The 27,124-nt window shown below is 51.1% G+C and overlaps 1 protein-coding gene across 1 annotated transcript; it reads left to right on the forward strand.

Moving 5' to 3' along the window:
- The first annotated feature begins 41 nt into the window (after positions 1–41).
- On the forward strand, positions 42–26,663 carry XRCC1 (X-ray repair cross complementing 1). The gene is made up of 17 exons (XM_046683701.1): positions 42–198; positions 624–716; positions 8,927–9,037; positions 17,649–17,807; positions 18,754–18,828; positions 18,924–19,029; positions 19,410–19,519; positions 19,594–19,705; positions 20,177–20,435; positions 20,723–20,839; positions 23,202–23,295; positions 23,461–23,593; positions 24,392–24,443; positions 24,538–24,677; positions 25,788–25,878; positions 26,251–26,326; positions 26,431–26,663. Exons 1-17 carry the CDS (start codon positions 148–150, stop codon positions 26,542–26,544), a joined length of 1,893 nt encoding a protein of 630 aa, XP_046539657.1. The 5' UTR covers positions 42–147; the 3' UTR covers positions 26,545–26,663.
- Positions 26,664–27,124: the final 461 nt, after the last annotated feature.

A 27,124-nucleotide genomic window follows, 5' to 3' on the forward strand; every position in this document is an offset into this window, starting at 1 on the left:
CGACGCGAGCGCGGGCGCGCCGCGGTTTGAAAGGCCCAAGCCTCGCGCGCTTGCGCACTTAAGCCCGCGCAGGGAGCGGCGGCTCCCCGCCCCCCAAACCCCGACCCTACTTCATCCTTCGGTCCTGGCGGAGCCCACGACGTTGACATGCCGGAGATCCGCCTCCGCCATGTGGTGTCCTGCAGTAGCCAGGACTCGGTGAGGGACTGGCGTGGGGGAGGTTGGATGACGTAAGGGAATTCTTGCGGGGGCGCTCTATAAGAAGTTTTGGAGCGTAAAAGGGAACTTCATGGAAGTCTGAGAAGGGTCACGGGGGAATTTCCAGGGGGCTCTAGGGAATTCTGGAGGAGATATGGAGTAGAGGGACATCTGGGCGTCTGTGGGACTTCCGGAGAGAAAAGGAGGAATAGGGGAGCTTCCTTGGAGAGCCCAGAGGCGACCTTCCAGGGCAAGATGCTGTAGGAGACTCAAGGCGTGGGGGGGGGGGGGGGGGGGGGGGGGGAAAGAGGGGGGGGGGGGGGGGTCTCAGGGGACTTGGGAGGACTCCGAGGAATAATCTGAGGGCTGGGGCCCTAGCCCTCATCTCTGTACCCTAACTTTCCCGTTCCCACTCTTATCTCCAGACTCACTGTGCAGAAAACCTGCTCAAGGCGGACACTTACCGGAAATGGCGGGCAGCCAAGGCCGCCGAGAAGACCATCTCTGTGGTGCTCCAGGTGATCCTGTTCCCCACTCTCCATCTTCTTAATAGGAGTCTGGGGACCCAGGGCCCAGACCCTGCTCTTGAGCCAACTGGCAGTGAGTTGAGGCACTTTCCCTTGTGAGCCTCAGCTTCCTTACCTGGAAACTGGGAGTCTGATCACTGTGCCCCTTAGCAGAGGAGAAAGGTGATCCAAGGCCTGGGCCAAGGGTGACCATAGGAACCAGTGTGTGGCCCCAGGTTGCTTCTACTTTCTGGACCTCGTTTCCTCCGCTGGAAAGGGTGAATCATTGCCATCTATCCTGCCTTCTAAAGTCATTGAGCTCTGGGCTGGAGGGTGTCTCGGAAGATTGTCTGAGCCAGTCAACCTCATTTTAAAGACGGGGAAACAAGCATCGGGAGGGGAGAAGTGGCGTGGCCAGTCTAAGCTACCATTTCTGGCATGCTGGCCAGGCTCTTTCTGAGTGCTTTTGTCCATGGTCTCACTAGATCTGCCCCACAGCCCTGTGAAGGTGGAGGGAAGCAAAGAGGAAAGGGTGGTTTGACTGGGGATGGGTACAGAATTCCAGACAGGCTGTTCCTGTCAGGGATAAGCAACCGGTGGGAAAAGAGAGCTAAGTGTGTTTTAAGCATCTGCTCTTTGCCAGGTGCCGGCCTGGGTGTCCTGCCCGCGTGATCTCACTCTTCACAAGTTATTGCCATTAATAAATGTCGGTGCTGAGACCTGAACCCATTGTTGGTGCTCTTAACCACTCTGTCACACTGCTTTGTGTTCATACATTGGCTTTCTTGATTTTGGCCGTATTCCTTATTTCTGAACGTAGGGCTGTTTGGGGAGGGACGTTGGGGGGGCAGGCTTACATGCGTGTGCTGAACATCGTCTTGGTCTCTCTGTTGCCCTGTGGTTCTGAAAAAGTTTTGAGTCACAGAGCCTTTGAGAATTAGAGAGAAGCTGAGGATTCTCTTCCGAAGAAAAATACTCAGACCTACAAGATTTTCTGAATGATTTTAGGACTTTAAACATCTCCTAGGTCCCTAACGTGGCAATAGTAAGGAGAACTAACATTTATTCAGCGTCACAACTGCCAGTCACCATTCTAAACACCTCACGTGGATTCACTCATTGAATCCTCATAAAAACCCCGTGACCCACAGTCTGTTATTATCCCCATTTTACAGATGAGGAAACTGAGGCCCAGAGAGGTTATGCAACTTGCCTAGAGCCAATTTTGCAAACTGGGGATATAAGGTTGCTGATGATTTAGTCTTGGGACCTGGATTCAAGTCCCCAGCTCTCCCTCTTACTCACTCTGTGACCTCAGGCAAATTGTTTGATTTCTCTGAACCTGTTTTCCTATCTGTCCATTGGGAATAAGGAGGTCTAAGCCCAGGGCTGTTGTGAAAATCCGGTGACATAATGTCTGCACAAGTGCTCTGTCAACATGTGAGTGTTTGTGTAAAGGGAGGGATTCATGTTTTTATTACCGAGTGATGATTCTGCTGGGCTCTCTTATGATCGGGTAACCTCAGGAAAATCACATTCCATTCTGTACCCCCGCTGCAGTGGGAACAGAGACATCAGAGGCAGAAGAGACAGCACATGGAGAGAGGGAGCCAGAGAGGCCGGGAACAAGACACAGCATGCTCTGGCCTGGGAGCCTGAGGGAGACATTGCAGCTGACACATTAGGTTGGGGTGTCCGGGTTTGACGTGACTTTTGGACATCCAAGGGGCAGCATCCAGGAGGCAGTGAGGGCTCAGACGTGAAGCTGGAGACAGGCGTGGAAATTGTCAGCACAGGGACAGGACCTGTAGACTCAGGAGTGGATAGATTCATTCATTGAATAATTATTTATGAGGTGCCTTCTATCGGCCAAGCACTGTTTTGGGCACTGGGGTGATATAGCAGTGGACAGACGGACAAAAATATGTCCTTGCTGTGGAGCTTTCGTGTAGTAGGGAAAGACTGACAAATCGGTAAGTAACATACGTCAGATGATGAGTGCTGTGGAGGAAAATTAAACAGGCAAGAGGAATGGGGAATGCCTCAGCTGGGGGAGCAGGCAGTGACAAGAGGTTTTTATTTAAATAGGGATCTAAGAAGGCCTCCTCAAAGTGACATTTTTGCAGAGTGAGCTATGCAGATACCTGGGGCAGAAACACAGACTCCAGGACGAGCTGGTGCCTGGCGTGCTGGAGGAACAGCAGGGAGGCCAGTGTGGGTGGCATGGAGTCAGCCAGGGGGAGAGAGGTAGGAGGTGACATAATGGGGTGGCGGTGGAGGGCCCCCAACACACTTAGGGCCTGAAAACCATTGTAAAGACTTAGGCTTTTACTCTGGACCAGATGGGAGCCACGGAAGGGCGCTGAGCAGAGGAGGAACAGACTCTGACAGGTTCTTGTGGAATCCTCTGGCTTCTGTGCTGAGAAGAAACTGCAGGGGGCAAGTGCAAGAGCAGACAGCATCGCAGCCATTGTTAATTTATCCGACGTTAGAGACCCTTTGGAAAACATCGTTGCATTTGGCGCTGGCCAATATGCAGGGTGACTCCAGACTCACCAAATGCTAATTTTGGTTCTTTTCAAGCAAGTGATAAGGCAGGAATTTCCAGACCCCAAGACATGTAGACTAATCTGTGGGTTTTCCTGCTACCCTGTATTTTCTCCTGCAAACAATATTACACCACATCCGGATGTTACTATATAGGGTTCAGCCCTCTACTTGTGACAGCCCCACACACCTTTTTTGTTTGTGCTAGCCACAGGAGGCTCTGTCGCCAACTTGTCACCTGCTCCCAGGAGGGGAGTTCCAGCCTCTTTGCCAACCGCTCCTGGGCCGGAGGGGAGGGCTGGGACGTGGTCCAGGTGTAACTCTGGTGCCCCACTGGAGGTGTGTTCTTTAGAAGAAACGTTCAACAGCACGGTGACAAATGTTTTGTTTTTATTTTTCGGTGGTTTTCTAATCACTCAGTCTGCCATCGTGGTGTTTTAAATTTGTTTTTACCTTCTTTTGACGTGTGACGTGTGTACAGCAAAGAGCACGGTTCAGTGAATCCTCACAGCTGTAACCTATGGACCCCACACCCAGATCAAGTAACGGAACATGCCCAGCCTCCTGGCGCCCCCTGGCACTACCCCCACAAGGGTAACCACGATCCTGATTTTTAACAGCATAGATTTGTTTTGCCTGGTTTTGAATTTTATGTAAATGGAATCATGCAGAATATGCTTTTGTGTCTGGCTGCTGTCACTCAACATCATGTTAGTTTCATTGGTGTTGTTGGTTCATTCTATTTCTATAGTATTCCATTGTGGGAAAAAAACGTTGTTTTATTGACTTTACTTTTTGAATGGGTATTACATGCATAGGGTGCAAAATTCGAAAGGCACAAAGAATATCCCCTTCCACCTGCCCCCATCCTCTCCTGCTCCCTCCTCCGACTCCTGCTACCCAGTTCTTCTCTCCTGAGTCAGGCACTGTTAGTGGTTTCTCGGGTGGCCCTCCCGGGTCACTCTGTACACATATAAGCATATCCATCCCCCTCACCACTCCTTTTAAAGTACATAGTATATACACTATTCTTCCCTTTGCTTCTTTTCAAATAACAATATATCTTACTGATCCACTGTCATTGCATAAAGTTCTTCCTTATTCTTTGAAACGGTGTGTCATACTGCCTTTCGTGGATGTGGAACAATTTTGTAACAAGATGTCTCCCAGGAACTTTGCTAGCCTTCCGAGTCCCGTTTGTTTCGCTGTCATGAACCGTGTCTTCCTGAGAAAGGTGCACACAGACCCGGGCCACAGGTGATAGTCATCTTGTGCCTAAGCCCTTCTCTTCACAGCTGACGTTTACAGAACACTCACTTCTTTTTTGAGATAAAATTCACCGTATTAACCATTTAAAGGGTACAGTTCAGTGGTTTTTAGTATATTGATAATGTTCTGTGATCATCAGCACTATTCAATTCAGAACATTTTCATTACCCAAAAAAGACACCCCATAACCATTAAGCAGTCCCTCCTTATTCCTCTCTTCCCAGGTCGCCCCTGGCAACTACTCGTCTACTTTTTGTCTGTGGATTTGCCTGTTCTGGACATTTCATATAAATAGGATCATACAATGTCTGGACTTTTGTGTCTGGCTTAAAGGTTAGCGTGATGTTTTTGAGGTGCCTCCGTGCTATACCATGTATCAGTACTTCATTCCTTTTTACAGCTGAATACTGTTCCGTCATATGGGTGTGTATACCATACAGTGTGTATCCATTCATAAGTTGGTGGACATTTGGGTTGTTTCCATGTATAAATGTTTTTATCAGAAATTTTTTATTTATCCAAGAGAAGAGATACAAGGGAACATATATATGTGTTTAAAGTAGAAGTAGTTATATAGGCACTACGAATCAGTCATTTAAGATATGGATACTACAATTGTCCTCCCTTACCCGAGGTTTCACTTTCCTCGGTTTCAGTTACCCATGGCCAACTGCAGTCTGAAAATGTTAAATGGAAAATTCTGGAAATAAACCATTCATAAGTTTTAAATTTCACGCTGTTCTGAGTAGCGTGATGAAATCTTGCGCTGTCCACTCCATCCCATCCTGGATGTGAATCGTTCCTTTGTCCAGCGTATCCACACTGTATATGCTCTTCTCCCATCAGTCACTTAGTGGCCGTCTTGGGTATCAGATCGGCTGTCATGGTATCGCAGTGCTTGTGTTCAAGTCACCCTTGTTTTACTCAATAATGGCCCCAAAGCACGGGAGTAGTGATGCTGGCAACTCAGATATGCCAAAGAGAAGCCATGAAGTGCTTCCTTTAAGTGAAAAGACGAAAGTTCTCAACTTAATAAGGAAAGAAAAAAATTGTGTGCTGAGTTGCTAAGATCTACGGTAGTTTTTATTGCAGTATATTGTTGTGATTGTTCTATTTTATTATTAGTTATTGTTGTTAATATCTTACTGTGCCTAATTTATAAATTAAACTTTTTATCCTTTGTATGGATATAAAGGAAAACATATATAGGGTTTGGTACTATCCATGGTGTCAGACATCCACTGAGGGTCTTGGGATGTACCCCCCGCGGGGGCTACTGTATATACAAGGCAAAGGTGGGGCCTTGTGCTTATATTGTGGGAGAGGTAAAGATGTTGAATTTATACCTCAAGGATTGAAATAGGGGAGTTGAGAAAGGGTTTTAGTCTATAGTCAGGCAATTGGTCCAAATTTCTCTGCCAGTCATTTGCTTTGTATGATGTGTGAGCTGTTTATTAACCTGTCTGAGCCTCAGTTTCCTCATCTGTAAAACCAGGAGGGTAACAGACCCTCCTAAGGTGGTTGTGAGGGTTCAGTGACGTCTGGCCCAGGAAGAGCTTAGCCAAGTGTGGTAGACAGAATAATGGCCCCTAAAAAATGTCCACATCTTAGTGCTCAGAACTTGTGAATATGGTCCCTTACATGGCAAAAGGGACTTTGTGGATGTGATGAAGGGTCTTGAGACAGTGAGGTTATCCTGGCTGACCCAGGTGGGCCCAATGTAATCTCAAAGGTCCTTGTAAGGGAAAGAGGGAGGCAGGAGTCAGAGTCGGAGGAGGAGATGTGACGATGGAAGCAGAGGTTGTGGTGATGTCATTGCTGGCTTTGAAGAGGGAGGAAGGGACCATGAGCCAAGGAATGCAGGTGGCCTCCTGAAGCTGGAAACAAGGCAAGGAAACAGCTTCTCCCCTAGAACCTCCAGAAGGAACGCAGCCCAGTCGACACCTTGATTTTAGCCCAGTGAGACCAAATGTCAGCCTCCTGACCTCCGGATCTGTAAGGTGTGTTGTTTTTAGCCGCTGAGCTTGTGGTGTTTGTTACAGCAGCAGTAGGAAACTAGGGCATCAAGTGCCTGGCACAAAGAATCTGAAAATGTTAGCCCTTTGTGATGGATGGGGACACTGAGACGAGTGACTCGCCAACGCCACTGGTCAGGGAGCACAGAGCCAGAGTTACAACCCAGGGGGCGTTTGTTCCTTTGTCAGACGGTTACTGGGGCTTCCCGTCCATCTGTGTCCATCACTGCGGAGAGTATTGAAGGCCTTTTGGGATAATAGTATCAGCTGCCACTTGGGGCGCATTGCTCTGTGGCGGGCTCTGTTCCAGGGCCTTTGTGTGCATTCCCCATTTGAATCTTCCCAACTCGATGAGGTAGAAGTTGTTACTTACGCCATTTTACAGGTTAGGAAACTGAGGCCCAAGGAGTGAATTGAAACCATTTGCTCCAGGATCACACAGCAGTAAGCAAGCAGCCCTGGGAGGACTGGACACTGTTCTTGGCGTTGGGGCTACAGTAGGGAATGACCCAAATGTTGTCCCTGCGCTCATGGCGCTTGGAAGTCTAGTGGGGGAGACAGACGCTAGACAAAGACAAATAACACCTGTAACTGTATAATATCCAGTGGTGACAATGAAGGAAAATAAAGCAGGGTTAGGGACCAAGATTAGCACCTGGGAGGAGGTGAGGGAGGCTACTGTGGTTGGTCTGAAGAGGTGACAACTGAGCACAGACCTGAGTGATCGAAGGAGCAGCCCTGTGAAGGTTTGGGGGAAGACTGATCTAGGTAGGGGGATGGCAGGTGCAAAGGCCCTGAAGTGGGAAGGAGCTGGCTTATTCTTGGGAAAGAAGGAAGGCCAGCATGGCTGGAGGGGAGCGATCAGTGTGGCAGGAGGCTGAGAGGTCAGACTGGGCACCACCACACACCAGCCCAGGGCTCAGAGCTGGGAGCAGTGGTGGAGGCAGGGGAGTCCCCAGGAGGCCAGCTCAGCACAGCCTTGAGAAGAGCCTCCCCTCAGCACCGCCTCTTTCTGCAGCACACCTGGGCTCTGGCAGCCTGCCTGGGCTCCCATCCCAGCTCCGTGCTCACCAGCTGTGTGACCCGGGGACGTTGCATAACCGCTTCCTGCCTCCGTGCGTTCATGTGTGAAATGGAGATAATAATAGCCCTGCCTCGCAGAGCTGTTGCGAGGAGAGACGACTCCGACGCACATGTGACTCGTCTGGCACATCGTGAGCACTTTGATGCAAGCTGCAGTTGTTGCTGTGGTTGTTACCGTTGTGTCAGCCCCCTGCAGAAGGAGGCTTATGATGACAACCCTCCCTTTTCACACTGAGGAGGCTGCCGCTCAGAGAGGTTGTACCTTACCCAGGGTTGCACAGTTTGGAAGTGGCAGGGCTGGATCTGAGCCTAGCCTTGCCTTACCCCAAGCCCAGGCTCCTTCCTCCCACCAGGGGGTGCTCCTGTTTGTAGCAGTGTGCAGGCCGTGTCTCGCGGCCTCCTGACTGGGAGGTGAGCAGGCACGTAATGGGGACATTATGTGGTCCCAGGGCCGGGGCAGCGTCGGTGGTGGACTGGGTACCTTGGAGGGTTGTAATAACTTGTCATTCTAGGATCTGAATAAAAGCCCCAACAGGGGAAGTGGGAGACTTGCCTCAGCTGTTCCTAACTGCCTTCTGCCCCTGCACGGCTTTCTGTGCCCTAAGTGTCAGAAGGGAATGGCAGGTCCTGGGGGGAGGCCACCTGCAGGTGGCTCTTTCCTTCTTTCCACGAGTAGTTATCGAGCATTGACTAACAGTGCCCCTGACTGACAGCAGTAGAGTGCCTGCCACATGCCGGGCCCTGTGGCCACAGTATTCATGTGGGTAATCAGATCTGGTGATCGTCCCCATTTTACAGATGAGGAAACTGAGGCCCCACGAGGTTAGCTGGCAAGGCCATATAGCTAGTGTGTGGCAGAGCTGGAATTCAAACCCAGGAGTCGATGGTGAGCAAAACCAGACCAGGCCCCTACCCTCAGGGAGCTTCCATGGAGTCCTGTGTGATGGGGAGGGAGGACAGATGTGCCATCTGTCTATATGATTATTTGAATAAAGTCATGACTCTGGCAAGTGCTCCCGAGGAGTGCTCCACGGCGGCACGTCATAAGCCGGTCCAAGCTGGTCCGGCAGAGTCTGGAGGGGTTTTATGCATTCATTCAGGGAATGCTTTTCGAGCTGCAACTCTGTGCCACACCTTGTGCTGTGTGCAGGGGACACAGCGGTACCACTCAGGCCCGGCCCCCACTGTCACAGAGTTGACCTTACAAGGAGATACGGCGGCCCCGATGGGGGTCCTCCCACCCCTGAGGTCCCACAGCGAACCCAGGGGCAGAGCAGGCCCTGACAGTGGCCTTCCTCTCTCCCGCAGCTGGAGAAGGAGGAGCAGATACACAGCCTGGACATCGGGAATGATGGCTCGGCCTTCGTGGAGGTGCTGGTGGGCAGCTCGGCCGGAGGGGCCGGGGAGCAAGACTACGAGGTAAGCCGGGCCCTGAGATGGGCCCCACGCTGATCCGAGATAGGCTCCACGTTGATCCAGGCCCCAGGCGCCCCCGGGGGCCTCCTGGGTGTCAGGCCGGGTCGAGGATGGGTCGGGGATGAGTCACACGTCAGTTTGGAATGCCTCTGTTAGTCACTGTTTGCAACAAACGTTTACAAGAGGGAATGCCTTTTGCTCTACTATGAATATTAAAAAAAGTCGGCATCGTGCTTTTTTACTGGCTGAATTCGTTAGAGCTGGACTGGTAAGATCATAGTTATCCAGCTGGTTAATCAGTGAAATGTTTTTGGGTAGAAAATAAACCTACTGTGACAAAGAGAGTTTACAATTTTAAGTGATCAAACCAGTTTCTGCAAGGTGTGTTTTTTTTCCTTTTTCTCCCCAAAGCCCCCCTTGTACCTAGTTGTATATTTTTAGTTGTGGGCCCTTCTAGTTGTGGCATGTGGGACGCCACCCCAGCGTGGCTTGACGAGTGGTGCCATGTCCATGCCCAGAATCCGAACCGATGAAACCCTGGGCCGCCAAAGCAGAGCGCGTGAACTTAACCACGTGGCCACTGCCAGCCCCGGCAAGATGTGTTTTTTTCTTGCGATGAGAAGTTGTTTTTAACTGAGCCAATGTTTTACATTCAAAACAATGCACAGGTCAGAGTTTTGACAAATGTATCCACCTGTGTCCCTGTCCCCAGATGCAGACATGGAGCACTCCAGCTTCCCTGACGGTTCCCTCCTGACCCTTTGCGGTCACTCCTCCCTCCCCCAGCTCAGGCAACATCTCTCCTCTGTCCCCACAGACTAGTTTGGCTGGTCCTAGAATTTCATATCAATGGAGTTTTACAGTCTGTGCTCTTTTTTGTGGCTGGCATCTTTCACTTTGAGATTCCATGCAGTGAATACGTCAGGGGCTGTTCCCCTTTGTGCTGAGTCGTGCTCCACTGTAAGCACAGACCAGTTTGTTGATCTGTTCTCTTGTTGATGGCCATCTGGGCTGTTGCCACTTTTTGACTATTACGAATAAAGCTGCTGTGAACATTCTTGTACAAGCTTCTTATGGAGATCTCTTTGGGGTAAATATCTAAGAGTGGAATTTCGAGGTCTTGGGGTAGACATATGTTTTAACCTTATTGGAAATTGACAGTTTTCCAAAGTGGTTGGACCATTTCATATTCCCTTCAGCAGTATATGAGAGTTCTAGGGCTCCATATCATTACCTTTACTTGGTGTTGCCAGTCTTTTTAATATTTTAAACCCCAGCCGTTGAAATGGCACATAGTAGTATTTTATTATGGCTTTAATTTGCATTTTCTTGACAAGTAAAGGTTAGAACGTCATGTAACCTTTCATGTACTTATTGGCCATTCATTTATCTTATTTTATGAAGTGTCTGTTCGAGTCTTTTGCTTATTTTTTATTGGGTTGTTTGTCTTTTTGTCATGGGCATGAACATGTATTTTTTTCAGAGTTTTTTTCCCCAGATATGTTTGTTGCATATTTTTCCCCCAGTCTATGACTTGCCTTTTGATTATCTTAAACAGTGCTCTTTTTGGCTTGTTTGTTTGTTTTTTGTTTTGTTTTGGTTTTTTGGTGATGAAGATTGGCCCTGAGCTAACATCTGTTGCTAATCTTCCTCTTTTTGCTTGAGGAAGATTGTTGCTGAGCCAACATCTGTACCAATGTTCCTCTCTATTTTCTGTATGTGGGATGCTGCCACAGCATGGCTTGATGAGTAGTGTTCAGGTTCACGCCGGGGATCCCAACCCGTGAACCCGGGCTGCTGAAGCGAAGCACAGGAACTTAACCACTATGCCACTGGGCAGGACTCTTGATGAGCAGAAGCTGATGAAGTCCAATCTATCAAGGTTTTTTCACAAATACTTAGTGCCTTTTGTGTCCTATAAGAAATATTTGCCTGTCCCAAAGTAATGATGGTAGTCCCTGTATTAGTTTCTTATTGCTGTTGTAACAAATTACTGCAGATGCAAATTCCTGCTAAAAACAATACAGATTTACTGTCTTACAGTTCTGGAGGTCAGGAGTCCAAAATCAGTCTCTGGCCTAAAATCATGGTGTCGGCAGGGCTGGGTTCCTTCCTGAGGCTCCGGGGGAGAATCCATTTCCTTACCTACCCCAGCTTCTAGAGGCCACCTGTGGGTCTAGGCTTGTGGCCCTTCCTCCATCTTCAAAGCCAGCCATCACATTACTCTAACATCTGCTTCCACCGTCTTTCCTCTGACTCTGACTCTCCCGCCTCTCTCTTTCTTATAAAGACCCTCGTGATTACACTGGGCCCACCTGGATAATGCAGGGTAATCTCCCAATTTAACATCCTTAACTTAATCTCAAAGTCCCTTTTGCCGTATTCACAGGTTCTAGGGATCAAGATGTAGACGTCTTTGGAGGGCCGTTATTCTGTCTACCACCATCTCCTGTGTCTTCTTCTAGAAGCTTTATATTTTTAACTTTTACCTTTAGATCTCTGATCCATCACAAATGAATTTTTGCATATTATGTGAAGTAGCAGATGAGGTTCATTTTTTTCCCTTTTTTTTTTTATGTTCTTTGAAAATACTTTTTTTTAAAGACTTTTCTTTTCCCATTGAATTGTTTGGTTCTTTTGTTGAAAATTAATTGACCACATATATGGAGGTTTATTTTTGTACTCTCTATTTCATTCCACTGATATGCATGTTTATCTTTATGCCAATACCACACTGTCTTAGTAATGAACATTGATAGTATGGGCCGGCCCCGTGGCTGAGTGGTTAAGTTCTCGAGCTCCACTTCAGTTGGGGTTTGCCAATTCGGATCCTGGGTGCTGACCTAGCAGTGCTCGTCAGGCCATGCTGAGGCGGTGTCCCACGTAGCACAACCGGAAGGACCTACAACTAGAATATACAACTATGTACTGGGGCTTTGTGGAGAAAAGAAAAAAAAAAGAGAAAGATTGGCAACAGATGTTAGCTCAGGGCTAATCTTCCTAAAAAATCCAAAATCTTAAAAGAATTTTTTTTAAATATTGATAATAAATATTGATAGATTGTGTTGAACTTCCGACTTTGGTTGTCAAGATTCTCTTGGCTATTCTAGATCCTTTGCATTTATTTCCATATAAATTACAAAACCAGCTTGTCAATAACTTTATTTCAGACCTACAGAAAAGTTGCATAAATAGTACAAAGGATTCCCATATACTCTTCACTCACATTCCCCGAATGGTAACATATATGTACATATTTTTTAATGAACTGGAGGTAAGTTCCATACATGATGTCCCTTCATCCCTACTGACTCTACTGGATATTTCCAAAAAACGGAGACATTTTCTTACCTAACCCCAGTACAATTATCAAAATTAGGAAATTAACATTGACATGGTACTCTGTCTTCTGATCTCAGAGCTTATTCAGATTTCCTTCGTTGTCCCAATAATGTTCTTTATAGCAAAAGAAAATTCAGAATCATGCATTGCATTGATTTGCCGCATCTCCTTGGTTTCCTTTCAGTGGGTACAGTTCTTGCGACTTTCTTGGTATTTCATGCTGTTGTCATTTTGGAAGAGTAGCGGTCAGTGATTTCGTAAAATGTCACTCATGGTACAAAATGTCTGACGGTTCCTCATGATTAATTTATGTTATACACCTTTGGCCAGAATACTGCAGAAGCGATGTTGTGTTCTTGGTGCATCAGATCATGAGGCACATGCCTCTGACTTGCTTCATCACTGGTGTTAGCCTGGATCATTTTGTTAGGTGGTGTGGGCCAGGGTTCTCTGCTCTGAAAGTACTGTTTTGCCTTTTGTAATTCACAAGTATCATGTGGGGAAATACTTGGAGACTATGTAAATATCTTGTTACTCCTCAAACTTGTTCTCACTAGTTATAGCATCCATTATTGATTCTTGCCTAAATTATTGATGCTATCGTAATGATTTTTTTTAAATTTCCTTTTCCAGTTGTTGATAGCATAATAAAGGTACGGTTGATTTTTGTATATTGATCTCGTATCTTGTGACCTTGTTAAATTTACTTATTAATTCTCGTAGGAGAGTCCCTTGGGATTTGTGTAGCTCTCTGGGGATTTTCTACATAGACAATCATATTGTCTGTGCATAAGGACAGTTTTCTTTCTTTCTAATCTTTATGCCTTGTTTCCTTTTTCTCATCTTATCACACTGACTGGTATGTCTAGTACCATGTGGAACAGAAGTGTGAGGGCAAGCATCCTTCTCTGGTTCCTGATCTTAGGGGAAAGTGGTGAGCCTTTCACCATTGAATGTGATGTCAGCTGGAGGTTTGTTTATAGGTGTCCTTTGTCAGTTGAGGATGTTCTTTTCTAAACCTGCTTTGTTGAGAGCTTTTCTCCATGAATCTGTGTTGAGTTTTATCAAGTGCTTTTTCTGCTCTACAAGGTACATTTTAACAAATGAGGTTTGCCTTCAACATTCTTAGTCTCAAAGTTATATAAGTGGTAAAAAGGTAAACTGAGGCACATTAAATTTTAAAGAGTTTACTTGAGCAAATGATTCAACTCAGGCAGCCCAAGCTGAAAATGGTTAGGGATGCCCTGTGGGCGTGCCAGAGCAGAGGTTTTTATGGAGAAGACACGGAAGCAAAGCAAAGCAATTATTTAATTGGCTGTAGCTTAAGTGGTTACCTTATTTGGGAAAATCTAGTTATTCATCTATTTTTTTAATTTTTATTTTTTTGCAGGGAAAGATTGGCCCTGAGCTAACATCTGTTGCCAATCTTCCCCTTTTTTTTCCTCCCCAAGGCCCCAGTGCATGGTTGTGTATTCTAGTTGTAAGTCGTTCTAGTTCTTCTGTGTGAGCCGCTGCCACATCATGGCAGTTGACAGACGGATGGTGCGGTTCTCCACCCAGGGGAACCCAGGTCGCTGAAGCAGTGAGCACCCAACTTTAACCACTAGGCCATCAGGGCTAGTTCTGTTTGGCTATTATGATAGTTGTTCTTGCATTGCGTTTTCTCAGATTCGGGAACTTCAGTTGGTTGTATATGATGAATTGTTCTTGCATTTCATTTTCTTGGATTCGAGTGCCCTGACTCTGGCTTAGATTTTGGTTTGTTTACATAGGTCACCAAGGCACTAGAGTCACTCACTGTAATGGCCTCTTTCTTTAATTGCTTTAACAAAGTCAGTAGTCTTTGGACTATAAAAAAAAAAAGTTTGCTGTTCTTAGCAAGCAGATCAAAATTCTACTTTATAGAGATGAAAGCAGAATAAGTGCGTTCTTAGCTAACATTTTATTATATCCGGTTTATTATTCACCCCTTTATCTATCTAGCAAGATGGAACGGCCTGCTCAGGGCTTTGTCTTTACCAAGTCTGAAAATGCCTATGCCGTTAGTCTCCCGTTTGTTCAAGGTTTTTAATTAAACTTCTGCTGGAGCCTCGGGTTTTTGTTACAATTTCCAGCCAAGACTGAATTAAAGACTTTGGGGCTTATAATGTTTGACTTCCACCCAGAAACTAGATAGGGCTGGAAGAGCCAAGAAAGAAAAGGAAAAAGGATGGAGCAGGGCTGGTCGACGTTGATGTCACCTATACAAATCAAGCGTAAGGCACATATTGGGATAATTAATACCATTTTATACAAAATCAACACGTTCTTGTTTCTCCCCTCCAAATTCTACAAAGGAGATACGTAAGCTTTCGAGGTTAACACGGCCTAGAGAATAAAGGCTTAATCCTGGGACCGTAAAGACAGTGTTAGGTAATAAGACAGACTGATACCTAGAGTTATTTTCTTTTTCTGATGAATGGGAGGAGAGTGTATTCAGAGGAAATCTACCTCTTATATAGGGAGCAGCTGCCCGCCAGAGTTTGTGTTGCCCCTTCATTTTAGTCACTAGGTGATAAATTCACCTCCCCTGTCAGCTCCCTTGTCAGCTCAATCAGGCCTTTTATAAACAAGTATAGTCAAGGCCAGGGAAATGGCCTCCCTTCTGTATAATTTTCTTTGTCGTTTCTTTTTCATAATCAGAGCTGAGCACAAAGAGACATGTAGTTATGTTCTGGTTTTCTCAGCAAAAGGCTTTTGTTTTCTAATTTCACAAATTTCACAGCATGTCTGTTAGAAAGGAGACTAAGTAAGAGATATACCCAACTAAAATTGGCTTACTGCATAAGAATATTTATTGTTTCTTTGGGAGGGAAGTCTGGCATTAGGCAGACCCAGAGTGGATCTGGCAGCCTAACAAAGTCAGTGTGGTTGGTTGGCATCGCTTGATTCTTTTGGACTTGCCCTTGTGGTTACAGGATGATTGCTGCTGCTCCATCCATCACTTAGTAGCATCCAGTGCAGGAATTGGAAGAAATGGAATGGCAGAAATTCAGTGGCTCTCTTCCATCCTGTGTTTCTCTTTAATGAGGAAGGAAAATCCTTTTCAGAAGCCCTAGCAGTCTTCCTCTTAAAATCACATTGGCCAGAACCGGCTCACGTGCACATCCTTGGACCGGCCATTGGCAGAGGGAATTGAGTTTTTAGACAATCATGATTCATCCCTTAGTGTTGGATGTACAGCTATTCCACTGTTTTTCAAAATGGCCTGGTCAGTTTTGATTGTCATTTGTTCCATCATACTGTCAGTATCTTCATTTATCTCTTTAAACTATTAAACATACTTACTTTTATATTGTATGTTCAATAATTTCAATATTATGCAGCCTCTGTGGGTCTGAGTCTGCAGTTTGTGGTTTCTGCTGACCCCGAGTCATGGCTGTTTCCTCCTGCCTCATGGGGTGTGTGTGTGTATTTCTAATTGTTAACGTCTGTCCTTTGGGACTGTGTCTCTGGGGGATCTTTGAGGACTTGCTTTGAAGTACATTCCTCCAGAGAAGATTCGCCCTGATGTCAGGTGATACTGTGTACATGGGACCATTTAAGATGTTCCGCTTGAGTTTTTCTATGCAGTTAGCTAGTATGAATTTTTGCTCCAAATCCTTAGGAATTCTCCAGAGAGAATTTTTCATCTTTTCTCTGCTGTCCTCCAGAGCTCGGGCCTCCTCGTGACTCTCCACAAGGCACATTTTCCCATTTTACCCATGGAGGGTGTTGCCCATGGAGGGGGCCCAGCTCTGCATGATTTGGTGATAGTCTCTGAGATGCTCTTCTTTCTTGCTTGGAGCCCAGGCTTTGTCTTCTGTTTCCCCTGCCACCACCACCTAGGGTCCTTTAAAATCAAGCTCTGTGCCACCAGGGCAAACACCAATATCATTGCCACACACTGTATCAGCCAGGGTCCCACCAGGAGACTGACACCACACCAGTTATTTTAATGGAGAGAATTTAACATAAAGAATTAGTAACTAGGTACAGCTGCCCCTGCGTATCTGCCAAGGATTGGTTCTAGGACCCCTGTGGATACTCAAGTCCCTTATATAAAGTGGGCATAGTATTTGCAAATAAGCTATACACATTCTCCTGTATACATTAAATCATCTCTAGATTACTTATAATAACTCATGCAGTGTAAATGCTATGTAAGTTGTTATGCCATATTGTTTAGGGAATAACGACAAGAAAAAAAAAGTCTACGTGTTCAGTGCAGACGCACCCATCATAGGCCTTCTGATCCGGGCATGGTTGAATCTGCGGATGCCGAGCCCACGGACGCGGGGCGACTGTACTGAACTGAGGGGGCCAGGAGACTAAGGCACGATGAAGAAGGAACTGCAGGGAGCAGCTACCACCCCGGGGGTGGGGGAACAAAAGGAAGGGGTTGGAATTATTGAAACTCAGCTGTTTGGAAGCTTGGAGGTGGGGTCCAGAGAGCTGAAACTCAGATCCTGAGGAGGGGGCCCTCGGCGGCTGGCGCTGGTGGCCCCCAAGGAGGTGCAGTGAGGCCGGTTCTGCAAGAGTTGGGAAGCTCCAAACAGGATTCATCTGCCGCCGGGAGAAGGAGCCTCTGCAGGAGCACAGGCGCCCGGTGGTGCTGCTCACGGGTCGGGGAGGAGGAGCAGGGGGAGGAGGAGCAGAGCCCTCCCTCTTCCAGCCTTGCAGCCTCTCCCGCGCCCCCTGTTGGCAGAGCCTGACAAGGAGAAGCTGAAGCGTCCCTGCCCGGCAACCCAGAGCTGAGCATCCGAGGGGGCGCTTTAGCCGACAGACACTCAGTCAGCCGCTGGTGCAGCTCCCTGCCTCTTTGGATCCTGTGCTCTCAGTTCCGACCTCCGATGACCTCCGATAATGCCCCTGGCCTTTCTGCTGACTCAGCCGTGCTTTTCCCAAAGGTGTTGGACCATTGCGTCTGTCGTTGTGAATATTCTCTGCTGGGAGGGTTCCTGAGGCCGTGTAGCCCACCATTTGGCCAGATAAGGGAGACTCTTTGGAAGAATTGAGAAACGATCGATCAGATCTGGAAGTAGAGGGCTCCCTCTGGGGCCTGTGTCAGGGGAGGACTGGCTAGAGGCCCAGAAACAAGAGAAGAGTCTAGAGACCTTGAGGCACATCGCAGCGCTAGCTGGATCTGGCGACTACCTGGCCCTCACTCAGGCCCCCTGCCCCCTTCCCAGCCCCTAGGGGGTGTCATTTAAACCAGCCAGCCCCGGTTCTCATTCACTGTGCCTTCTCCCAGGTCCTTCTGGTCACCTCATCTTTCATGTCACCTTCCGAGAGCCGCAGTGGCTCAAACCCCAACCGCGTTCGCATTTTCGGGCCTGACAAGTTGGTCCGGGCAGCTGCCGAGAAGCGCTGGGACCGCGTCAAAATTGTTTGCAGCCAGCCCTACAGCAAGGTACCTAGGGTGCGAGCTAGGGGCGTGGGGTCCTTGGTCCTGGGCAAGGAGAGAGCTGAGGGGCCAGTGTTGAGTTGCAGAGGGCTGGGAGGATGGGGAAGCTGGTCTCCCCATGGGACTGTGAGGAAGCTGGGTCCTGCCGTCCCCGAAGTGGGTTTGAGATCCCCCCATAATGGGAGGCGTTGTTTCCTGAAGGGAGTACAGGGAGGGTGAACTGCAGGACCTCCGAGGGGAAGTGGAGGAGGGGCAGCTGACTTGTTAGGGGGTCTGGTAGAGTGGGCCTGGGAATTAACATCACGAGATCTGGAGTCAGGTGACTGGGTTCAAAACCTGGCTGTACCACTTCTCAGCTGTGTGACCTTGGGCTGGTGACTTAACCTTTCTGGCCTCAGTTTACAGATCCTTATAGGGTTGGCGTAAGTTAGGGATGCTAAGCTATGGTAACAGTGACACTGAGTATGTCATGACAACACACGATAGAAGTATACTTCTTACTCATGGAACTGCCCTGGGAGTGTTCAGCCGGTCATCCAGGGACCCTGGCTTCCATCTCATGGCTCTGCATCCAGCTATTGGAGGGGGAAAGAACCTGGAGCATTTCTGTGTTCCAAAAGAGGCACATGGCATCCCCGCCCCCCGCCATTCCACAGGCAGGAATTGGAGCACGCGGGATGGATGCGCTTGGACACCCAGCAGCCTTTGCCTGTTGCTGTGAGACTGGAGGAGCTAATGCACAGGAAGGGCTTAGTGCCGAGCCCGAGCCAGAGTTAGGGCTCAATAACAGCTTGATGTTAGTAGAATCGTCACTGTCATCTGGACACCTCCGTAGACATGTGTGTCCATAAGAGGGAAAGAGCCAGAAAGGGGTTTCCCTAAGTGAAAGGGGCTTGGGGAGCAGGCCTTTGTCCTTGGCCAGACTCCCTGACTCCCAGCCCTCCTTTCCCAGGACTCTCCCTATGGCCTGAGTTTCGTACGGTTTCACAGTCCCCCAGACAAAGATGAGGCAGAGCCCTCACCCCAGGTAAGCTCGACCTGCCACCCCCAGAGCCTTCTCCCTACCTCTTCACCCCTGCCTGCTCACAGCCCCCTCACTGCACTGACCTTGCGGGACCTTAGAAGGTGACCAAGCTTGGCCAGTTCCGCGTGAAGGAGGAGGATGAGGGCGCCACCTCCCTGAGACCTGGAGCCCTCTTCTTCAGCCGGAACAATAAGACTTCCACAGGTGAGTGCAGAACATTGAGTCCTGAGTGAGTATAGGGCTGGGGCCTAGACTCCTGGGTCTGAGGGAGGAGGGGCTAAGGGCCTGGACTCCAGGGTCTGAGGGAGGAGGGGCTGGGGGCCCAGACTCCTGGGTCTGAGGGAGTAGGGGCTGGGGGCCCGGACTCCTGGGTCTGAGGGAGGAGGGGCTGGGGGCCCGGACTCCTGGGTCTGAGGGAGGAGGGCCTGGGGGCCCGGACTCCAGGGTCTGAGGGAGGAGGGGCTGGGGGCCCAGACTTCAGGGTCACTGCAGGATTTTGGGAACAACACTCTGTCCCATGGATAGGAGCTGATGGGTCTGAGGGCCTATCTCTCTCATCCTGGATCAACTTTGTTCCTCTGTAGCCACAGCCAGTGACCCAGCAGGACCCAGTTATGCAGCTGCTACACTGCAGGCCTCCAGTGCCGCCTCCTCAGTGTCTCCAGTCTCCAGGGCAGTAGGCAGCACCTCCAAGGTGAGATCATCAGACCCTGGTGGGGTGGAGGAGGAGGAGAGAGGCTAGAAGGCTCAACTTATCCCTCTGCCCAGCCTCAGGAGTCCCCCAAAGGGAAGAGGAAGTTGGATTTGAACCAAGAAGAAAAAAAGACCCCCAGCAAACCATCAGCCCAGCCCTCACCACCCGCCCTCAAGAGACCCAAATGTGAGCAAACTGTATTCCTTGTTCCAATAGGGTCCTGTGCTCTATGTCCTAGGGGAGGAGGCGCTGGGGGCCTGGACTCAAGGTCTGAGGGAGGAGGGGCTGGGGGATGGACTCCTGGGTCTGAGGGAGGAGGGGCTGGGGCCTGGGCTCAAGGTCTGAGGGAGGAGGGGCTGGGGGCCTGGACTCAAGGTCTGAGGGAGGAGGGGCTGGGGGATGGACTTCTGGGTCTGAGGGAGGAGGGGCTGGGGCCTGGGCTCAAGGTCTGAGGGAGGAGGGGCTGGGGGATGGACTCCTGGGTCTGAGGGAGGAGGGGCTGGGGGATGGACCCCTGGGTCTGAGGGAGGAGGGGCTGGGGCCTGGGCTCAAGGTCTGAGGGAGGAGGGGCTGGGGGATGGACTTCTGGGTCTGAGGGAGGAGGGCTGGGGTTTTGTTGCAGTAGTGCTGACTGAATCTACTCTTTGGCTTCTCCAGTGCCAGCTCCCACTCGATCCCCAGCCACCGCCCCAGTCCCTGCTGCAGCACGGGGGGCAGTGCCAGGGAATCCCCGAGGAGAAGGCAGCGAGCCCAGGGGACCCCGAGCTGGCCCACAGGAGCTGGGGAAGATCCTTCAGGGTGTGGTGGTGGTGCTGAGTGGCTTCCAGAACCCCTTCCGCTCGGAGCTCCGGGACAAGGCCCTAGAGCTGGGGGCCAAGTATCGGCCGGACTGGACCCCAGACAGCACCCACCTCATGTAGGCCTGGGCCCTCCTCCCGTGCTCCCCACTGCTTCTCCGTCTCCTCCATCTTGCTTTCTCTCTCCCTCCTTGTCTCTTCAGCTCTCTTATCCTCTGCCTCTTTTTCTCTCTGATTCTTCTATCTTTCCCTTAGTCTCCCTGTGTCTTGTTTCTTTGTCCCGTATCTGTCTCTTTATCTCTCACTCATGTCTCTTTCTCCCTCGCTCTGTCTCCCTTGTCTTCCTCTTTCCCCTTCACCCCTTAGATCACAGCTGACCGACACCCTCCATTCTGCTCCCCCATAGCTGTGCCTTTGCCAACACCCCCAAGTACAGCCAGGTCCTAGGCCTCGGAGGCCGCATCGTGCGGAAGGAATGGGTGCTGGACTGTCACCGCATGCGTCGGCGGCTGCCCTCCCGGAGGTGAGGCCTCACTGCACGCGTGTGGTAGACATGTGTCCACACGCACACACATACACACACCAAACCTGCCCCTCATCCCCATGCTGGGCAGTGCCGGAATCTGGAGAGAAATCAGACTGGGGCCTGCCGGTAGAGGACGCTGCAGCCCAGCCCAGAGTCAGCTGACTTCTGAGAGGAGGGGGGCCCTCCAGGGGCTCTGGGAAGTCTGCTCGGTGGAGGAGGAAAAGAACTTTGCAGGCTGTTCAAACAGCATGCACAGAGGTTCAGGCGGGAGAATGGAGTGTTGGGGCCTGTTTAGATTCATTCAAAGCAAGCCCCTGAAGCTCCTGCTTGGTCCCAGGCTGGGCTGCACGATGCTGGGCCCCCGGATGTCAGGTCCTGCCCTTGAAGGCCTCTGACTTTGATGAGGGGACCAGACTTGTTATAAAACAGTATGGAGGAAGGCCCAAGGGGAGACCACAGGGAGTGGGCCGTCTTCCAGGACGGGAGGTTTTCCAAGCCGAAGAGAGGCAGAAAGCATGCTGGGTGGAGGAGCTGAGGTTGGCTCAGCCTGGTGTGTGCCCCGAGGAGTGGCAGGTGGGGCTCAGCTTGCAGTGGGAGCGGGAAGTGGCAGGAAAACGAAGCTGGGGGCAGCAGGAGCCACGGAAGGCTTTTGAGCTGAGGGCAGGGTCAGATCCGAGGCCTATGGATTGGAGGGGAGACTTGAACTGTGAGAGAAGACAAGACCTGAGTGTGTTCAGAACTGGGCCTGTGCCTGGCATATTTCAGAGACAGTCTGAGTTGGGGAGAGGTGGAGTCAGGGAGGCGGGTGGGGTCAGCTGAGAACTGCGCTCCGTCCAGCTCCAGAGACCCCTCATCTGTCATGTGGGAATCCAGACATCTCTGGAAGCAAAAGTGCTTTTCTAGGTTTACCACAAACTCATTTGGCTGGACGATCATCCTGAACTGATGTGGGGCTGTTTATGGACTTTATTTATCCCATTAAGTGCATCAGCATATTTATTACAGAAATATTAATGGATTGGATTTACGGGGCACTCCCTTATACTCCACTCAGGGGTGTTATGTAACAATCTATACGCCTGCCACTTACCTCTGTCAAGTCTGAAAAATTCAAAATTCTGAAACTCATCTGGCTCCAGGGGGTTTCTTCTGTGAGCAGTGGGAAGCCACAGAAGGTTTGAGGGGAGCAGGGCCAGGCTCTGCTGTGAGGGGTGGAGGGTCAAGGGGAGGCTTCAAGTGGGGACCCCAGAGGGGGCTGGGGCCTCGGGTGTGGAAGGAGGGATAGGATGGGGATTTCTTTAAGGACAGAGGAACTGGGTTCGGATCACTGTCTGCCTGGGAGGTGAAAGTGTGCAAGGAAGAAAAGGCAACTAGACAAACAGTGTTGGATTTGCCACTGGGTTTCGACAAAAAAAAAAATTCGGAAAGCACTTTATATTTTTAAAAATTGACGATAGAAGGACGACGCCGGGGGATGGCTCTCCTCACAAGAATCACAAATTGAGACTTTGAAAATCTTCTAATTCAAAGCATTTTCAAGAACAAGCTTAGTAAACCTACCACTGATTCCTCAATCAGCGGCTCCACTTACATCCTCTGAGTTTCCCATGAGCCACCATTTTACAGCGAGTGTGACTTCCCTGAAGAGCGTTTCAACAGCTTTGAAACAACCCTCCGATGCTCAGAAGGGTCTTAACGTGCGCACCATGAGAGGGGAGCCAACTTGCTCATTTGCTTCTGCCGCATACTGCTGCCCTGTGATTAGGGGCCACTTGATTAATCTCTCTGGGCCTTAGTCTCCTCATCTGTAAAATGGGGCTGAAAATAGTACCTACCCCAGGACTCAGTGACTCTGTTTGTTGTACATGTTCAGAACAGTGCCTGGCTCATAGGAAGTCACATGTAAGTGTTAGCTGCTGCTGTTATTATTGGAACCAGGAGAATTCTTTTCCCGGAGTGTCAGCGGCTTAAGGAACCATGAATATAGTGTCAACATATTTACAAATGTATTTGCTTTTGAGAATTTTCCCTTAATTGGTACACATTCCCCTAATGAAAAAGTGACTTTAATTCTGAAAGGGGAAAATTATTTGATTTTTTTTCCTTTCTGCAATGGGGCATTTCTTCCCCAAGAGGGAGGGGAAGGCAGGGAGTCTCAGGTCCCTGGTGTGGGTGGCTGGGGTGGCTGAGGGTCACTGGGGCCCTTCCGGAGCTGGGAGGAGGGGCAGGCTGGGAGAGCGGCCACGATCGTGACCCTGAATATTTAGTAAATGCTAGTGGCTCTTGCTTCCTGAGCACCCTCCCTACCTCCCCCACAGGCCACGATATGCTCTTTGTCTGAGGCCGATTCCTCCCCTAGGTACCTCATGGCAGGGCCCGGCTCCAGCAGCGAGGACGAGGGGGCCTCTCACAGCGGCAGCAGCGGGGATGAAGCCCCCAAGCTTCCTCGAAAGGTCTGATGCCCCCTGCCTGGGGGTGGGAGGGTGTGGTGGGAGGAGGACGTGGGTCTGTTGTGGTACCCCAAACCCTCCACTCCTGCCTGCTTCGGGCACACACCCCAAACACACTCACACCCACGCTGTTCCTTCCCTTCTTACTGACCCACCCTCCCTCCCCAGCGCCCCCAGACCAAAACCAAGCCCCCTCAGGCAGCAGGACCCAGCTCACCCAAGAGACCTGCAGCCCCAGAAGAAACCAAACCAGCCTCACGGGGGCCCCAGGAAGATACCGACACTGATGGGGAGCAGTCAGGTCAGAGCCGGAGGGAGGAGGGGCTGGGGGCCTAGACCCCTGGGTCTGAGGGAGATGGGGCTGGAGGCCTGGACTCCTGGGTCTGAGGGAGGAGGGGGCTGAGGGCCTGGACTCCTAGGTCTGAGGGAGGAGGGGCTGGGGGCCCGGATCCCTGGATCTGTGGGAGGAGGGGCTGGGGCCTGGACTCCTGAGTCTGAGGGAGGTGGGGCTGGGGGCCTTGACCCCTGGGTCTGAGGAAGGAGGGGCTGGGGGCCCAGACCTCTGGTTCTGAGGGAGGAGTGGCTGGAGGCCTGGACCCCTGGGTCTGAGGGAGGACAGGCTGGAGACCTGGACCCCTGGGTCTGAGGGAGGAGGGGCTGGGGGCCTGGACTCCTGGGTCTGTGGGAGTAGGGGCTGGGGCCTGGACCCCTGGGTCTGAGGGAGGAGGGGCTGGGGGCCTGGACCCCTGGGTCTGAGGGAGGAGGGGCTGGGAGCCTGGCCTCCTGGGTCTGAGGGAGGAGGGGCTGGAGAATGGACTCTTGCCTCTGAGGGAAGAGGGGCTCGGGGCCTGGACCCCTGGGTCTGAGGAAGGAGGGGCTGGGGCCCTAGACTCCTGAGTCTGAGGGAGAAGGGGCTGGATCCCAGACACTGGATGTGGGGGAGGAGGAGGCAGAGGCTCTGTAACTGGATCTGGAGGGCAATTGAGGCTGGGGGTTGGGATGCCTCCTTCTGTGCTAGGGTGTGAGACTGGGAGGGGGGTTTACCAGTTTTCCCAGGAGACAAGGCGGCCCCTCCCGTTGACTAAACTTCCACTCGCAGGCCAGGACAATGGGGCGGATGATTCTGGGGATACTGAGGATGAGCTGAGAAGGTAGGGTGGGGGTTGGGGGTCAGGGTGGCCCTGGCCTTGGGTGGAGAGGGATCTGGTCTGCATGCTCTTCCCCAACCCCTCTTGGCTCCTCCAGGGTGGCTGAGCAGCGGGATCAAAAGCAGCCGCCTGGCCAGGGGGAGAACGGTGAGGACCCATATGCAGTATCCACGGATGAGAACACAGACAACGAGGGTCCCTCAGAGTCTCCTGACCTGCCCATTCCTGAACTCCCAGGTAGGAAATCCCTCCCTCCCTCTGGAAGAGGGATTTGTCCCTCAGTTCTTGGCTGTAACTTAAGCCCAGCAGCCTTGGGATCTCTGCTGTCCCCTGTGACTTGTGTCCCCCGATGCCCCGGAACCCCACTACCTGCCTTTGCCACCTCTTTGCTCTCTTAGGCCTATTCCCTTCCCTTTGGCATCCTCTTATGACTTTCCTCTCTGTCCCCTTCCTGATTTCCTGCTGTGACTGCCCCTGTCACAATCCAGTGCCAGCTTGCCTTTCCACTCCACTGTGAATGGCCCTGCCTCACTGGCCCTGCATCAGGGCTTCGCCCTCCCTAGGCCTCCGATCACCTGGGGGGCTTTTAGAATCTGCAGATGCTCAGAGCCCACCCCCAGGTTCAGTTTTGTGGGTGTGGGGTGGGGCCCGGCCACACAGGTGACTGGGAAGTGATCTCTGTTGGGACCTAGGTGGTGGTGGCATTGTTGTTTGTCATCCCAGACATGGATGCAGGGGGCGTGGGATGGGGGCCGGAGTCAGAGCCACTGCTGGTCGCAGATGGAGGCAGTCACAGGGTCTGAGTGGAGGCCAGGTTCAGCGGCCACTGGAAGAAGCCATTTTCCCCTGGTTCCTCATGGGTGATGGGCAGTGAAGTCCCTTGATCCTCCAAAGCCCCATAAGTGGCATCAGCAAATTGATGGCCTGGAAAGTCATGTCAAAAGAGAGAGAAGGAAGAAAGCCAGAGAAAGCACTGGTTGAGAAGGCCTGAGCCAGCCCGGGAAGAAGGGGCAGGCTCTGAAGTTCCTACCCCAGGCCCAGCTAATGAAGGGGCTCCAGCCCACCTGTGATTTAAGAAAAAATTTGCAGATTTGTGTAAGAAATATGTTGCAATAATAGTAATTGTGTCTTTTACCATTAAAGCAAAGAAAGGGGGGAAAAATCTCCCAGAAGGCTCTGATGGGCCTGGCCGAGAACCACCGCTGTCACCCTGCTGGGTGTGTGTGAACGCCCCTGTGCAGCCACTTCACTGGCCCTCCTGTCTTGCCTCCAAGGGTTCTGTGGCTCCAGCTGGTGTCCGGAACTCCAGGGGTCTCACACTTGGCTCTTGCACCGTTTCCCCTGCAGACTTCTTCCAGGGCAAGCACTTCTTCCTGTATGGGGAGTTCCCTGGGGATGAGCGGCGGAAGCTCAGACGCTATGTCACTGCCTTCAATGGGTCAGTCTCCAGGGGTGGGCAGCGGTGGGGAGGGGATGCTGAGTCCAGGGGAGGGGGTGGGAGGCTGTGGGAAGGAAGGCAATGGGAGGATGGAGCAGGGGCCTACCCTGCAGGATGGGCACAGGGCAGCCACGGATGCACGGCTTCGCCTCAATTTTCCCTGCTCAAAGTGAGGCTCCCCACCTGAAGGATTAGGGATGAGGGAGCTATCGGTGTTGTGACTGGGCAAGACTGGCACGTGGGAGGATGGGGGTCCACAGGCAGCCTTTGGGGACACAGTGGGGATGGAGAGGATAGCCTTTGAGAATCACTGGGGAGCAGGATGCTAGAAGAGGGGACGCCAATTCTCTGCCTCTTTTCTTTTCCCACCAGGGAGCTTGAGGACTATATGAGCGACCGAGTCCAGTTTGTGATCACGGCACAGGATTGGGACCCCAGCTTTGAGGAGGTGAGTCCCAGAGGGGCAGGGAAAGGGGGACCCAACCCCCCATGCCTCCCCTCCAACGCCCCTCGCTCAACGGGTCCCCATATGCACCCCACCCCACGCTGCAGGCCTTGATGGACAACCCCTCCCTGGTGTTCGTCCGCCCCCGCTGGATCTACAGCTGCAACGAGAAGCAGAAGTTACTTCCCCACCAGCTCTATGGGGTGGTGCCCCAGGCCTGAAGTATGTGTTTGCGCACATGTGCATGCACACACACACACACACAGGATGCGTTTAATAAAGGTGACTTGGTTTGGAGCAGCTGTCCCTCTCACTTGGGACTCTCCCAGAACCTCCAGAAGGCCCGTGGTTTTCTGTCTTATGTTTGGTTTTTGCTTCCCCTCTGAGCGCCAGGTCTCTGGGCTGCCTTAAGACTCCTGTCCTGGGGTCCTGGAGAGAATGAGGGGCCCCCTCTCAGGCGTCTGGTCGGGAAGGAGCTCTTTGCTACCTCTCCCTGGCCCCTCAGCCCTATGGTGGCAGGTGGCAGGGAACTGGGCATCTGACACTCAGCGCCCCGCCTTGGCTGGTTCTGACCCTCAGCCCATTCGTGTGCGTGGCTGTCCCCGTGGGTCCTGGGCTAGAGGCTGGGATGCTCAGGAAGTGTGCCTCTCCTGAAGTCTCATCCCCCCAGGCCAGGGACATCTCCCTTCCTCTGAGCGTTTCAGAAGGCCTGTATAACTGCTGCCAGCGTGGTTTGACATCACCTCACTTGGGAGGTTCACTGGGGGGAAGGGGCATTTGAATCAACCCACCCAAATGCTG

This window comes from Equus quagga, chromosome 13 (assembly GCF_021613505.1).
Source record: "Equus quagga isolate Etosha38 chromosome 13, UCLA_HA_Equagga_1.0, whole genome shotgun sequence".
Taxonomy (NCBI): domain Eukaryota; kingdom Metazoa; phylum Chordata; class Mammalia; order Perissodactyla; family Equidae; genus Equus; species Equus quagga.

Bases quoted from the DNA above. Each gene is read 5' to 3' on its own strand.
- XRCC1 (XM_046683701.1), top strand. From the start codon at position 148: ATGCCGGAGATCCGCCTCCGCCATGTGGTGTCCTGCAGTAGCCAGGAC. The intron at 717-8,926 runs GTGATCCTGTTC...TCTCTCCCGCAG, and splicing joins CCATCTCTGTGGTGCTCCAG to CTGGAGAAGGAGGAGCAGAT. The intron at 19,520-19,593 runs GTGAGATCATCA...CCCTCTGCCCAG, and splicing joins CAGTAGGCAGCACCTCCAAG to CCTCAGGAGTCCCCCAAAGG.